This window comes from Symphalangus syndactylus, chromosome 12, assembly GCF_028878055.3.
Source record: "Symphalangus syndactylus isolate Jambi chromosome 12, NHGRI_mSymSyn1-v2.1_pri, whole genome shotgun sequence".
NCBI lineage: Eukaryota > Metazoa > Chordata > Mammalia > Primates > Hylobatidae > Symphalangus > Symphalangus syndactylus.
Window position 1 is genome coordinate 101,519,997 of NC_072441.2, and position 15,262 is coordinate 101,535,258.

Here is a 15,262-nt window from a genome sequence, read left to right on the forward strand (position 1 = left end):
GCCCCGCCCCCGCCTCCCCAGTCCCCGCCCCTCGCGCCTTCGTTTATTCCTCCGCGCGCTGGGACCCGCTGCTTCTTCGCCAGAACCACCCGGTTGCTTGCTGTCCCAGCGGCGCCTCCTCATCACCGTCGCCATGCCCGGAGGTCTGCTTCTCGGGGACGTGGCCCCCAACTTTGAGGCCAATACCACCGTCGGCCGCATCCGTTTCCACGACTTTCTGGGAGACTCGTAAGTGGCCACCGCGTAGCCCTGTCCTGGCCTCGGTTGCGCCGGACTCGGAGGTGCCTTCCTATTTCTTCTCCCTTCCGTCCTCCCGGCCGCTCAGCCCCCTGCGGCGCCCGCCCGCTCCCCCGCACCGGTTCCTGCGCGCGCCAGGCCATGTGGCCCCTGCTCAGCGTCGGCTGCGCTGCTGGGAGCTGGCACCTCTTCGGCCTGCCCTGCGCGGGCCACTCGATCCCTCCTGGCCTCCCCGCCTCCGGCGTGGCTGGGCAAGGCCACGCCAAGGTGGGGGGTGGGGAGGATAAAATTGGATTCTGCAGGTTCTGGAAACTCACTGCCCGCGGGAGGGTTTGTTGTCCGTTTAACTCGTCTTAGTAAACTGTACAGGTGGCGTGGTCAGGCCGAGGGCGCAGGGGCGGGGCGGCATTGGCGATCACTTCCCCGGACTAGTGCCCAGGGTCGCACCGCCTTCCCACCCTTCGTTCTGGAATTTGCTCCCTGGGGAGGATGGGTGTCTAAAGCCAAAGTCGGAGGACGCAGCTGCTGGCTATAGGTTACAGGAAGGCCAACGTATTATCTGAGGGTGCAGTGGTATATGCAGGCTTCTGGGCACAAAATGTGAAATTTAAAACCACTAGCTGCCAAGTAGGTGGCCGAAAGACTTTTTGTCCAGAGCCGCCTCCAATGGCCAAGATATGATTTGATAACAGCTTTAGGAAGAGCCAAGAACACTCTGCGTAGGTGTGCCCTCAGAGATTCCAGAACTTGCAACACTTGGAGGGAAGGACTTTCTGACGCTGTGCCTCTGTAGTGGCCTATTCTTGCTAGTGATGGCCGTTCCAGGCTCCAGGACACGTGACTCTCCAACTTTGAGACTCTTGTTTCCCAGTGGCTTGCCCCTCAATGTCCCCTCCGCTTTCTCCCTTGCTTCTAGCACATGAGCTTGCTGATGATAGCCAAATTGATGACCTGTGATCTGACTTGGCAGTTTTACCATTATGAATAGGAGTAGTAAATCGTAAATCGGTGTTGCCCTTTTTTTTTTTTTTTTACAGCTCCTGAATCAGCAAACTGGAAGTTGCTTAGTTTTCATCAGAAGCATTTTAGGCATGTCTAGTTATATTATGGTTCTGAAGTACTAGTGGTCCCACTACACTGTGGGGCTCCAAGACTTGACGACAGTTCTTCCCCAGATTATATCCTTTTTGTATACAGTATCCAGGGAGACAGGCTTATGAAATTAATCAGTGATTGGACAGGGCTGTGCAGAGAACCAGGGAGAGATTCTTACACATCGTATGCCTACCCAACCCCTTATAACCTCTTAAGTTCCTTTCCAGCCACTGAATAGGGAAAAGTTAAGCTTTGTGAAAGATAGGACTAGGCCAGAAAAAGGTTGAGAAATGGAATATTCAAACCTTGAAAGCAGAAAAATACTTTAGAAATACAGCTTATGGCCATTCTTATACTTAGGATCTAGGTAGTAATATTTCTCCAGCAATCCTTGGGATTTTTAGAGTTGTGTTCCTTCCCGTTTCTACCTGCAGCCCTCATCCCCATGAAACATAAACTATTTCCAGAACTCTTAGCTTGTATAGATTAAATATTAGCATAAAACATATTTACTGTGCCAACAATTATAAATGCTGTCACTTTTTAAGCTAACCATACTTTTTGGGGGTTTTATTAATGTTTATTGGCCTCTAGATCCATCTAGATTTGATCAAAGGTGGTACTTTATCAGGGATCCATAGTTAGGAACACGATAGAAATATCTGCATTTATTAACTAATATGCAAGTCTGCCTAGGATCAGGCATAGTATTCTCTACCTTACCGGGAAGAGAAGTTTGAACCTTTTATATGTTTATGACACGTGGATTTTTGCCTGATTTTTCCAATTTTCTATTCTATATATGATCCCAAATCAGACTGTTAATTTTTGATTCAGGTATTTTTGAGAAGAAAAAATTAAAATGTATCTCTCTACCTTACCCCTGATCATTGTAAACAACTAAAGAGGTTGGGTGCTACACTGGGTGAGTTTACTGGACCTTATCGCTGTTTCTGTAAGTGGTAGAAGCAGCTTCTTCATAGCACATCTTCACTAAGCAAAATATGTGTTTTCCAGGGGTCTTCTGGGGCTTAGTAAATGAGAACCATTCTCTTGAAGGAGGAAACCTTTTGTCTTTTGAAAATGGGTAAGAAAATGGGAGAATGTCACTGAATTACTCTTAAGTGCAGCAGTAGGAAGACTTGGAGGGGAAGGAAGGCCAAGGTAAGACATTCTCGGAGTTTATCCTATTTGTAGCCATGAGGTAAACTGGAGTTTCGATTCTGAGGGAGGGAAGAACGTGAACTGGCTTAAAACCAGTTCCTTTTGCATGATTCAGCAAAACAGTCTTTATGGACTCACAATGGAAAAAGAACTCCTAACTTTTCTAATTTATCCTCCTTTTAACGATACGGGAGGAAACGCCCTGTTCCATTTCTTCTCGACTTCTGGAGACCAACTTCTGGAGATCATCTAACCACTAAATAGATCGTTTTCCATAGAATCTAAGGCCTAGATTTTACTCATAGTGATATTATCTACTTCAAAAGATATACTCTTATGTTCTTCCTTTTGCCCTTCATAGTAAAGTGAACATAGTGCACACCTCCACAATCTTAAAAAAAGATATTAACTTTCTTTCCAGTCTTGCCATAGGGCCCTCCATCCTTTTTGTAAGAAGATCTTTTTCCTTCTTGAAACCTTGGGAGTTGAGTGGCAGCCGTTTAAGTGGGAAGGAGGTGCCCTTGTCTTTGCTTGTTCTCTGTGCTCAGGGAAACTTTGGAAAGGTCAGCTTGGCATCTAGGCTAGATTTAGTTATCTACTAGTTTAGGATCCTGCCTAAATCATCTGGTTTAGGATGGTTTAAGTTGATGGGGATGTGGAGAACTGAGTGTTAAATTTTCCTTTTCAGTTGAAAGAGTAATTTCTGTTGCCAAGAAGAAGGAAATGGTACTTCAGCTTTCTTGGTGACAGCTTGAAATGTGCTCAAAATCTATAAAATCTTAGACAATGATGACTTAGATATTAGTATTTATCTAAGAATTTGCTATTGTAGAAATCTATATTGCAGTCTATCAAAATTCTACCTGCTTGGTCTGAAGAAAGAAGAAAAAGAAACTGCAAATGAAGAGATAGGTAAAACTGCGAAGGTGTTATTGTTAGAGTGTAAATATTGGGTGTCATGTTTGGCAGGTTAGATCAGTAAAGTGGTTTTACAAAAGATTTTATATCCACTTGCTTCAAAGAAACCAAATGTCAACTTTAATTTTTACTTACAAATAGAAGATAGAAACCTATTTATTTCAGATTACATAATCTGTTTATTATTGCAGTCAGGCATTTGTTTGGATTCAAAGCATACTGGGACATCCATTATTGGAGCTGAATGTCAGGGTCTATGCTAGAAAAAAAATGTAGAAAAGGATAAGAAGAAATAATTAAGTTTTTTCAGTGAACTACTTGGCTTGAATAGCACAGATTTTATTAGCCAAAAAGGAGTCAGGGTGACACCATAATTATTAAAGGAGTCAACACCTTAACATTGGTCTTTTTAAATATGTGTCATCTTGAATTTCATGTCTTTGCTTGAATTGGGCTATAAGCATAGGCTTCTCTGGAGGTAAGTAGATTGAAAAGCATTCCTCAACAGAAAAGCTTAAAATATCATCATAAGCATTCATTTAAAAAAGAAAGCCTGTTTTTGATCCAGAAGTTGTGACTTTTCATTCTCTGTGATGTTGGTGATAACTCTTCATTCAATTGTGACCTTGTTTTTCTTCCTTTCAGATGGGGCATTCTCTTCTCCCACCCTCGGGACTTTACCCCAGTGTGCACCACAGAGCTTGGCAGAGCTGCAAAGCTGGCACCAGAATTTGCCAAGAGGAATGTTAAGTTGATTGCCCTTTCAATAGACAGTGTTGAGGACCATCTTGCCTGGAGCAAGGTTAGTATCAATTGGCATGTGCTTTCAGCCTGAGATTATAGGTCAAATTATAAATTATAGAGTACTTGGTTTTGAGCTTAAGGTAAAAGTAAGCCTTAGGTTCAAAGTTCACTAATTATTTGAAAATTTCGGTTGAACCACACAGTGAGCACATTGCTAAATCCATTGGTCAGTCAATTCTCAGCCCTCCTCTTGGCCTGTCAGCAGCATTCAACCCAGGTGATCACTGTACCTCCTGAAACTTTTTCCTTTCTTGACTTCCAGGACACCACGTCCTAGCTGTTCCTGCTCACTGATTCTTCATCTCACCACTCCTAATTTATGCTGAAGTTACCCTGAACTTACTTCTTGGACCTCCTCTCTTTTTTGTCTGCCCTCTTTCCCTTGGTGAGCTCATCCACTCACACCTTTATATACCATCTATGTGCTGTGATTCTCAAATTTTCATGTCTATGCCAGACTCTTCCAGGTTCATATAACCACTGCCTACTTAGCATCTCTCCTGGGATGTCCAGTCATCTCAAACCTAGCATGTTTAACTAGGCCTCATTCTTAGATCCAGAGTTTTACTCATCTAAGCTAATGGCAACTACATTTTTATAGTTGTTCACGCCCCAAATCCAGGAGCCATTCTGAATTCTTCATGTTTTTTCACATCGTACATCTGATTTACCCTCAAACTTGTCAGCTCTACCTTCAAAATATGTCCTGTATCATAGATGGAAGACTCACTTCCCAGGGATCTGTGTGACTTACCCTCATCTCTTTTGGGTCTCAACTCACAGGACATTTCATCAAAGCCTTTCTTGTCCTCATTATCTAAAATTATAACTCCTTTTCACATTCACCATCCCCTTCTCCTCAGCACTCTGCATATTACCTATTTAGTTTGTTTGTTTCTTCCTAGTAGAGTGTAAACTCAGCAGGAACAGAGACTCCTGTTTTGTGCACTGCTGGAACAATGCTCACTACTCAGTATATCTTAGGTGATCAGTAAATATTTGTTGAATGAATTAACTGAAGGAAATACCTACTTTTAGCAAAAGAATTTACTTGAACAATAAATTTCGTGGTCTGAATTTACCTTGAAAACATTTTAAGGACTTTACTACACTGTGCTGTTAAGTAATAACTACTTTTTGAGGGATGTATACTAGAAACTATGTCAAGCATGTGCAGTTGAATAAAAGATGTATTCACTTGTGAGTTAGGGATCTGTGGCTGCATCCTATAGCAGTTAATGCCAGTTAATCCTAAATATCTGAGACTAGAAGAATCATGTGTAGGAGAAAAAAGAAGGGCAGTTATCTGTCTTGAAGTAGAATTTTTTTTCATTCCTTACACTTCTCAGTGAGTGGTAACTGTAGTTTTTGCTATCATTTTTCATTTTCGTTTTTGCAGTTGAGCATACTTTTTTCACTCAGAGAGTTGGAGGGACTTGCCCAAGACTGCCCAATGGCAATGAGATTTGAACCTCAAATCAATGTTCTTTTTAATGCAAGATGATAAAGAGTAGGATTCAGCCTAATTTAGAATAGAATAAAGCCAAATAATTTAGGATAGGTTCTTTGGTGTTCATGGGTGTAATCTAATGCCCATGATGCAAGTGGCAGAGTAGAGAATTAGCGCACAGTGATACTTAAAGTGACATATTGCCAAAGGAAGCTTTTATAGCCCATTATATAATACCTTTTAAAGGATAGACGCATACTCAGGTTTATTTTACCTGCTGAGCTTCTGCCTTAGAAGTTTTCAGAATTGTGATTACACTGAATAGGAAAAAAGTCTGAACTATTAGAAGCAGTGCCGAAACTTTGACAAACAACTGATTATATAATAATCTGCCTCTAGCATGAGACTATATTAATTATTATTTAGCTCTGGTGACTTCATAAGTAGCCAGTGACAACAGAAAGTTAAGATAATAAAATGAAGGAATGTTAGAATTTGTTGTCATCCGGGAGCCTGAGGCAGGAGAATGGCTTGAACCCAAGAGGTGCAGGCTGCAGTGAGCTGAGATCGCGCCACTGCACTCCAGCCTGGGCAACAGAGACTCCACCTCAAAAAAATAAATAAATAAAAAGAATTTGTTGTTATCCACTTCAGAGCTCATTAATGCCACATTTGTCACATCCCTGTTGAGAAATCCACAATGGTTTTATATCTGCTATGCCATCAAGCCCCTGTTTTACTTTCAAGCCTACACATAATAGACCTTATCCCAATTTTAAATCCTCTTTTCCATTACTTGCTAAACTCTATCCAACTAAGTTCCTCACTCTCCTATGTTTATGTACAGAGTTGCCCACATGTTTCATTAATATCATTCCTGGCCGGGCGCGGTGGCTCTCACCTGTAATCCCAGCACTCTGGGAGGCCGAGGCAGGTGGATCACAAGGTCAGGAGTTCAAGACCAACCTGGCCAAGATGGTGAAACCCCGTTTCTACTAAAAATACAAAAAAAAATTAGCCGGGTACGGTGGCGGGCGCCTGTAATCCCAGCTATTCAGGAGGCTGAGGCAGAGAATTGCTTGAACCTGGGAGGCGGAGGTTGCAGTGAGCGAAGATCGCACCACTGCACTCCAGCCTGGGCGACAGAGCAAGACTCTGTCTCAAAAAAAAATATATATATACACACACACACATATACACATATATATACACACATATATACACACGTATATATATACACACATACACACATACACACACACACATATATATATGTGGTTCCTGATTCCTAGAATGCCTTTCTTTTCTCTGTGAAAAGTCTTACCCATCCTTCAAGAGCCTAGATAGAAGTCCTGTTCTTTTTTTGAAGCCTTTTGTAACTCTTGGAGTCCCACAAATGGGACTGTTCGTATACTTCAGCATTTACCATCCACCATTTAACATTAGTCTTGCATTTGCTGCTGCTTCATACTGGAATCATCTCTAACCAAATGAGAAGTTCCTTTGAAGGCAGGAGCCATGTCTTACTCATCTGTATTCCACATGTACTTACCATAATGCTTAGCCCACCTTAAGTGCTATATCAATGCTTAATCAAATAACAAAACTAGATTTTTTTCCTCCAAAAACTTCTAGGGATAGGAAAAGTAGAAATAAATGGATGAATAAAGTTTTACTAGGGAAGGAGGGAGGTGTATCATTTTTCTTTAGTTCAGACTTGAAATGCTTTGTTTTCCGTTTGAATTTCACCCTAGTTTAGGTTTACTTCTGCCTTTTCACCCATTTATTTTTGACTTGTCCTTCAAGTATATATTCAACTCTCCATTCTTGTGTTTGCTTTGTTTTGTGATTTTTTTTTTTTTTTTTTTTTTTTTTTTGGTCATTTCTTATTAATTGTCTTGTAACCTAACATCTGAGTCAGGGTGCTTTTGAGGCAGGGACCAGATCTATAAGATTTTCTTTACATATGGCATTATTTCTAGATGTGATGGATTTAACAAACCTATTGTATCTGATGATTTTTACGGTATTTGGGTACCCAGAGGTGCCTTGTATTTGGATCTAACTAAATTATTGCAATTTTAAAGGGGTTGCTGCTATTTTCTCATAGCAGTAAAAGCATGCTGAATTTAAGACAACTGGGCATGAAAACAGCTTTGGTCCATGATTACAACCTAAGTACTGTACTCTGCTGTTATTCCTGGCAGTAATTGGAATGAAGAGTGTTCATCTACTCACTTTTTAAAATTAAAATTGCTTAAAGAAAATTACTGTGATTTGGTCCCCTTGCCTGTCTTGCAAGGTGATGGCTGTTAACTGATGAAATTCAGAGCATGTGTTGGGTTTAGATTCTTCTTTCCCCTTTTACTTGTGTTTCAGGATATCAATGCTTACAATTGTGAAGAACCCACAGAAAAGTTACCTTTTCCCATCATCGATGATAAGAATCGAGAGCTTGCCATCCTGTTGGGCATGCTGGATCCAGCAGAGAAGGATGAAAAAGGCATGCCTGTGACAGCTCGTGTGGTAGGTCATACAAATTCATTTTGTAGTTAGCATAACTGATGAGGCTGTATGTCCATGTAAATGCTTGTACCAGCTAGAGGAGATAGGGGAATATCTACAATTATGAAATAACTGTGTATTGGCGACAATATCACTGATTATCTGTAATGCTGATGCAATTTTCAGCTAAATTTTTCAACTGCTTTATTCATAGTTCATGGAAATCAACAAAAAAAAAGTTGTTTATCCTAAAATGTCTTCCAGAATTGAGAAACCTTTTCGTAGCTCTCCTGACCGCTCTCCTAACCGCCCTGTCTTTAAAGTGATGGGCCATATCCTTCTTCATAAGGCAGCTCTATTTTAAGTTTTTATTTCTTCTGTCCTCTGCCCACTAGAAAACAAACCCAATCCCTCATCTGAATAAATGCACAACTATTCAAGGAACAATATCAACTCCCATTAGTATTATTTTTATGATAGTCATCCCCAATTGACACAGCCTTTCCCTCGATTAAATTTGCATATCAGTTTTTCTTACTGGGATAGCCAGAACCAAATAGAATTCCCTTCTAAGTTTGGAAAATAACAGGGAGAAGAAAATTATCTGTATTCCAGCCATCCACATTAGCAGTTGGTGTATCCTTCTAGATGCTTTGTTTTTGTCTTGTTTTTATACCCTTGAACATTATTAATGACTGCAGAGCTTTCTAAGTGGCTTTAATAACACTCAAAGAACTCTTCCTGTTTATGCCCTTCTGTGCTTTACAGGTGTTTATTTTTGGTCCTGATAAGAAGCTGAAGCTGTCTATCCTCTACCCAGCTACCACTGGCAGGAACTTTGATGAGATTCTCAGGGTAGTCATCTCTCTCCAGCTGACAGCAGAAAAAAGGGTTGCCACGCCAGTTGATTGGAAGGTAAAGATGTTTAAAAAAAAGCAGTTTCTCTACTTGCCTGAAAGGCCAGTCTCTAAATGGCCAACTTCAAGGTCTATGTTACCTGGGTCTCTGTTTCTAGCACGCAAGTACACTGGGAGGATTTTTCCTCGTGGCTGAGTTCAAGATTTGCTGAGAGAGGCCCTTTTCAAGGTCTTTATAACACCTTTTATACACAACACAAACTCCCTATATGGCTTTCTAACTTTTAGATAATTTGGAAAAATTATTTGTCAGAATGATTCCTTTTCCTAATAGAAGGTTTAAAAAAAAAACAAAAAACTTATCTAACCCTTCCCTGATGGCAAAATATTTATCGCACAATCTTTTTTTTTTTTTTTTTTTTTTTTTTTGAGACAGAGTCTTGCTCTGTCGCCCAGGCTGGAGTGCAGTGGCGGGATCTCAGGAGAATGCTCCGCCTCCCGGGTTCACAGCATTCTCCTGCCTCAGCCTCTCCGAGTAGCTGGGACTACAGGCGCCCGCCACCACGCCCGGCTAATTTTTTGTATTTTTAGTAGAGACAGGGTTTCACCGTGGTCTCGATCTCCTGACCTCATGATCCGCCCGCCTCGGCCTCCCAAAGTGCTGGGATTACAAGTGTGAGCCACCGTGCCCGGCATATCGCACAATCTTGATTGGCCATTTCTGTTAAGTCATGGCTGTAAAAGTACTAGTGTATTAATGTCATTAAGTATTTCATTTCTCTTAAGCTTCATTCTTTTAAATCTGTGCTAGAATTCTCCAAAATTTGTTCATAAACTTTTCATCTTTAGGACATGGGTAACATCAAAAGAGTATCTTAACATTGCTACATTTTTAAAATAATGCTAACCTGAATACCAGGTTTTGTTTTTTCTGACAGACAAATCACTTAAATTCTGTATCCATTAGTTAACTTATTATTACTTATTTATGTACTTATTGAGCCCAGATAGTAGTGAACTGGGGAGATAGCAGTGAATAGAAAGTACTAGCCCTCATAGAACTTCCATTCCAGTGAGTGGAGACAAACAGTAAACAAGTTTATTAAGTGGTGATAACAGGTGCTACAGGAAAGAATCAAGCACAGATGGGGAGAATAACAGCACAGGGGTGGGAGAGTGACTGTCAAGGAATGCCTGTCTATGAAGGGACCCTTGGGGAAAGACATGGAGAAGATGTGACCAAGGCATGTATACTTGTGAGGGACGAGCACTATAGGCAGAAGGAGCAGTTAGTGCAAGAAACTGGGCCTACAAGTGTCTTGGAGGAATACAAAGAAAGCTAGCATGCCTGGGGAAGAAGCCGCAGAAGGTGGGGTGAGGGACAAGAGACAAGAGGAGGCAGGATTCCATCACACAGGGCTTGCAGGCCATGATACTCACGATTAAATGTAAAGTGTGGTGGCCGGCTGTTACTGGGTTTAAAACAGGGCTGTTTCTTGTTAAAATGGGGGAACTGCTTTCCCGCCAAAAGTGCCAAAGATCAACTTGGAAAACAAAATCCTCAGAGAGGGGAGAGTAAAGAACACTTGATGAGTCTCATTAGCACCTGTAGCTACTTTTCTAAAGTTAATTCCTGAAGGCCTTGAAGCTTCATTATGAGACTGAATTTCACCATTCTCAATGTCTTTCAATAGGATGGGGATAGTGTGATGGTCCTTCCAACCATCCCTGAAGAAGAAGCCAAAAAACTTTTCCCGAAAGGAGTCTTCACCAAAGAGCTCCCATCTGGCAAGAAATACCTCCGCTACACACCCCAGCCTTAAGTCTCTTGGAGAAGTTGGTGCTGTGAGCCAGAGGATGTCAGCTGCCAATCATGTTTTCCTGCAGCAATTCCATAAACACATCCTGGTGTCATCACAGCCAAGGTTTTTAGGTTGCTATACCAATGGCTTATTAAATGAAAATGGCACTAAAAGTTTCTTGAGATTCTTTACTCCCTGCCTTCACCAGCAATCAATTCCATTCATACATCAGCACTCTACTGGTTCTGTTTGAAATATGTTCTGTATTTAAAACTCAAATCTTGTTGGATCTCTGCAGGGCTTGTGACCAATGAGGTCATATTTGTTGATGGTTGACAAAGCTTGCTTCACTCCATCAGAGAATGACTATCAATTTTTTTTTAACTCTCCTATCATGTCCTCTCTTCTGTCACCCATTTTGAAGAGTGGCAGAACTTGAGGTTCAACTTCCTCTGTAAATATCCAAGTATAAAGCCCAGGAACTTCTAGAATAACCCAGATGCGCTTTAATATTCTTTTAATATGTTTTGATCACAGAACTTCTAGAATAACCCAGATGCTCTTTAATATTCTTTTAATATGTCTTAATCACAGCTGGGGGAAAAAAGCTTTTTAATTCTGTACCTTTCTAGCATATAAGTGAAGAGCAGGGGAAGAGACCTTTAAATATTTTGCTATAAAAAAATTTGTGATAAGTTTCTGTCAAAATGGGGAGATTGCAGAAAAGGCTTCCCTTGTCTTCCAAGGAGGTATAGCAGGTGTGAGCAATATTAGTGCCATGTGCCTTTCACACAGGGTTTGCATTTATCAGTCTGTTTTCCGATGAGGTGTACATGAAAGAGTACACCATGTGAAGAGAAGAGAGAATGATTGAAAATGTTTTATTATAGAACTCTTCTTGCAGTGGGTTGCTATTTTCTAGATTTTACTTTTTAGAGAACAAAATAAAATCCTTTGTTAAAACTGGGTCAGAGAATTCTGTTGTCATATTTTGAAGTATCAGCTTAGACTTATGTCCTGAAGGGCAGAGGCTTCCTTCTTACTAGGATTGGCATGAGTAATTTCTTCCAAAGACAGATACGTAAGATTTTATATAATGAAAATGGAGGAACAGCTGAAGAACGTGTGATGTCACCACATATCTTGGTCCACTTTGCTCCTTCATGTTACTTGCTTGGATCCTACAGTCCCATGATGTTATGATCCCTGGTATAAAGAGCTGTCCTAACCCAGTGCCTTAATGGGATTGCTGGGTGTAGGAATGTGAACCTCAAAGATAATGGTACATCTGTGCTTTTTGCTGCTCTGAACTAATACTCTCTCAGACTTTGATGATTATACTCTACTAATAAGTGCTAGGTTTAGAAAAGGGTGTCCCATTTACGATGTCTTAGTCTGCTTGGGCTGCTATAGCGAAAATACTATAGACTGGGTGGCTTAAACAACAAACATTTCTCACAGTTCTGGAGACTGGAAGTCCAAGATCAAGGCACTGGTAAATCCTGTCTGGCAAGGACCTGCTTCCTGGTTTGTAGTTAGCTGCCTTCTTCTTGTATCCTCACATGACCAAAAGAGGGAGAGGGATCATCGCTCAACGTCTCATAAGGTCACTAATCCCATTCACGAAGGCTCCACCCTCATGACCTAATAATTACCTCCCAAAGCCCCTACATCCAAATACTATCACACTGGGGATTAGGCTTTAACATAAGAATGTTGAGGAGACACATTCAGTCCATAGCACCTGGTATAGTCCTTTGAATGAAACCTTTTTTTTTCTTTTTTGAGGCAGTCTCACCCTGTCCAAGCTGGAGTACAGTGACACAATCTCGGCTCACTGCAACCTCTGCCTCCCGGATTCATGCAATTCTCCTCCCTCAGCCTCCCGAGCAGCTGGGGCCACAGGCACATACCCACTCCCAGCTAATTTTTGTGTTTTTAGTAGAGACGGGATTTCACCATATTGGCCAGGCTGGTCTCAAACTCTTGACCTTGTGATCCACCCGCCTCAGCTTCCCAAAGTGCTGGGATTACAGGCATGAGCCAATGTGCCCAGTCGAAACCTCTATATTTTTATTGAGTAGAATAATGTAAAACAAGCCCTAATGCCATGTGTTAGACAAATCATTAAGCCTTTAGTTTCCTTGATTACTCCACATGTAGAATTTGAGTAACACTAAGAAGGTCAAGAATGTAGGTAGAAATTCCAATTCTGGGGAATGCTGGTTTGAAAGAGACAAGAGGGCTAGCTAGCTTCCTGCTCTCATTCCTCCGCATTTCAATATATTTTGCCCTGAGCTAATACTGCTGAGCATGGTGGCATGCACCTGTAGTTGCAGCTACTTGGGAGGCTGAGAGCAGGAGGATTGCTGGAGCACAGGAGTTTGAGTCTAACCTGGGCAACACAGACCCAGTCTCTTAAATAAATAAATGCTCTCTGTCCTCTTACAGCAAATCTGACTATCCCCGGCTCCTGTTGTTTCCCTATCAGGGGCCTCACTGCTCTCTTCTCTTCACTTTGATATTTGCCTCTTTTGCTCTTGTCTCTCTCATGGAGAGTCTGGCTTCACCTTTTTTATGGTGCTAGTTCAAAGTTTAAATCTCCAACATTAGTTACTCAGATTTGAATCTTGTTTACAGATGGATGGAACATTTGCTGTTTAATTTGCAAATTCTAAATGGGATTCGTCAACGTTTTCTCCAACCTCAAACCTATCTATTGTCCCTCTTACCTCTTATTCAGCCTTGGTGTGTGCTTGGCTATATATACTATTCTACCTGTATAGATGATGTCAGTATAAACATGCTGAAAGAGAGCTTAAAGAAAATGGGTCATGTATCCTCAAATTGAATTCTGGTTCTGTCACTAAGTAGCCATGAAGCCATGAGCCTTGTGCAAGTATTCTTTTCCAAACATAAAATATTACCTAATGAATATGCATTTCCAGGAGGGAAGTGATCCTTAAGTACATTTTTAAATACAGTCATGCATTGCTTAATGACCGGGATATGTTCTAAGAAAAGCACCATTAGCCAATTTCTTTGTTGTGTGACCATTACATAGAGTATACTTATACAAACCTAGATGGTATATATTATTTTTATTTTCTATATATTTTATCATATTGAAAACCAAATGTCCCAGCATCATTACTGAATATCAGTCATTTCCCTACTTGATCTGCAATGCTAACACCAAATGCAATATATTAGGTTTCTATAAATGCTCCATTAAAGGCTTATGGGACCACTGTCATATATGTGGTCCATCATTTGAAGCACTGTTACTTGACGCATGACTGTAACAGTATTAGGCAGGGAGAGTAGAGTCCCCTTATGAGAATTGCTGCCCTCAATTTTCATAGAAAAGAATAAATTTAATTATGCATCCAATGATTTATTTATAGGAAGTGAATTAATGTATGGCTACTGCAGCTATGAAAGAAATACAACTTGAGAGGCAGTCCATGCGACCTCAAAGAGTTAGGAAATGCTTTGGCTAGTCTTCTAAAGTGTACAGTCTTCTAAGGTGACCAAAGTGATAGACCTGTGATTCCTTTGTTGTGGTCTTGTCAAAAGTCTGATCTTACGCCCAACCTCCAACCAAATGATAGGGATCTGCAGTGAGAAGCTCAGCAAAGGGATAAGAAGCCAGAATGGCTGTGCCTAAATGGCCAAGTCAGGATGCCAATTACTGGGTGCAGTGAACTGGCATAGGGATTTACTCCCTCACATCCATTTGACCCTTCCTCTTTGAAACACTGCAAATTGAGGAAATGCTGACAACTTCGATTCTAGCTGAATGGGCATAGCATTAACTGGTTAAAAGGCCATCGCTACCCTCTTGTCATTCAGAAATGGCCATGTAATTCACTTCTTGCTGATGAGACACAAATAGAGGACTGTTGGAGGTTTCTAGAATTCCTTCTCACCTGGAGAGCAATTGTAAGCATTTGTTTGTCTCCCACTGGATATAAACAAGAAAACATGAAGCACTAATTGCTGCTGGTAGCTGTCTTACAACCTAGGAGTAGTGAATCAGCCATAGAATGAGGCTGAAAAGGTAAACAGCAGAGTGGAGAGAAAGAAAAACTGATATTTGATGACCTTCACTGAGTCTACCAATCACAAACATGTCCTGCCTCTTAACTTGCATTACATAAAATTAAAAATTTCTTTAGTATTTAAGTCTGAGTTGGGTTTTCTGGTACTTGCAGCCCACAGTATCCTAACATACACATGGGATGAAGTATTATCCTCTAGTTGTCTCAAATATATGGTGATGTACCACCTCCTAAACAAACAGACATATGTTTTCTTCTACTCCTCTATCACCTACACTTGTGGAACTCAGGCTTCAATCAACACTAAACCACCTGAGGAGCACATTAAAATGCAGAGCCCAAAGGCCTACCCCCAGGGATTGATTC

At 41.1% G+C, this 15,262-nt stretch overlaps 1 protein-coding gene across 1 annotated transcript; it reads left to right on the forward strand.

Annotated features, from left to right (window-relative positions):
• The first annotated feature begins 11 nt into the window (after positions 1-11).
• On the forward strand, positions 12-11,799 carry PRDX6 (peroxiredoxin 6). The gene is made up of 5 exons (XM_063627386.1): positions 12-228; positions 4,060-4,216; positions 8,048-8,194; positions 8,942-9,088; positions 10,725-11,799. The coding sequence occupies exons 1-5, from the start codon at positions 134-136 to the stop codon at positions 10,851-10,853; spliced, it is 675 nt and encodes a 224-aa protein (XP_063483456.1). The 5' UTR covers positions 12-133; the 3' UTR covers positions 10,854-11,799.
• The last annotated feature ends 3,463 nt before the right edge of the window (positions 11,800-15,262 follow it).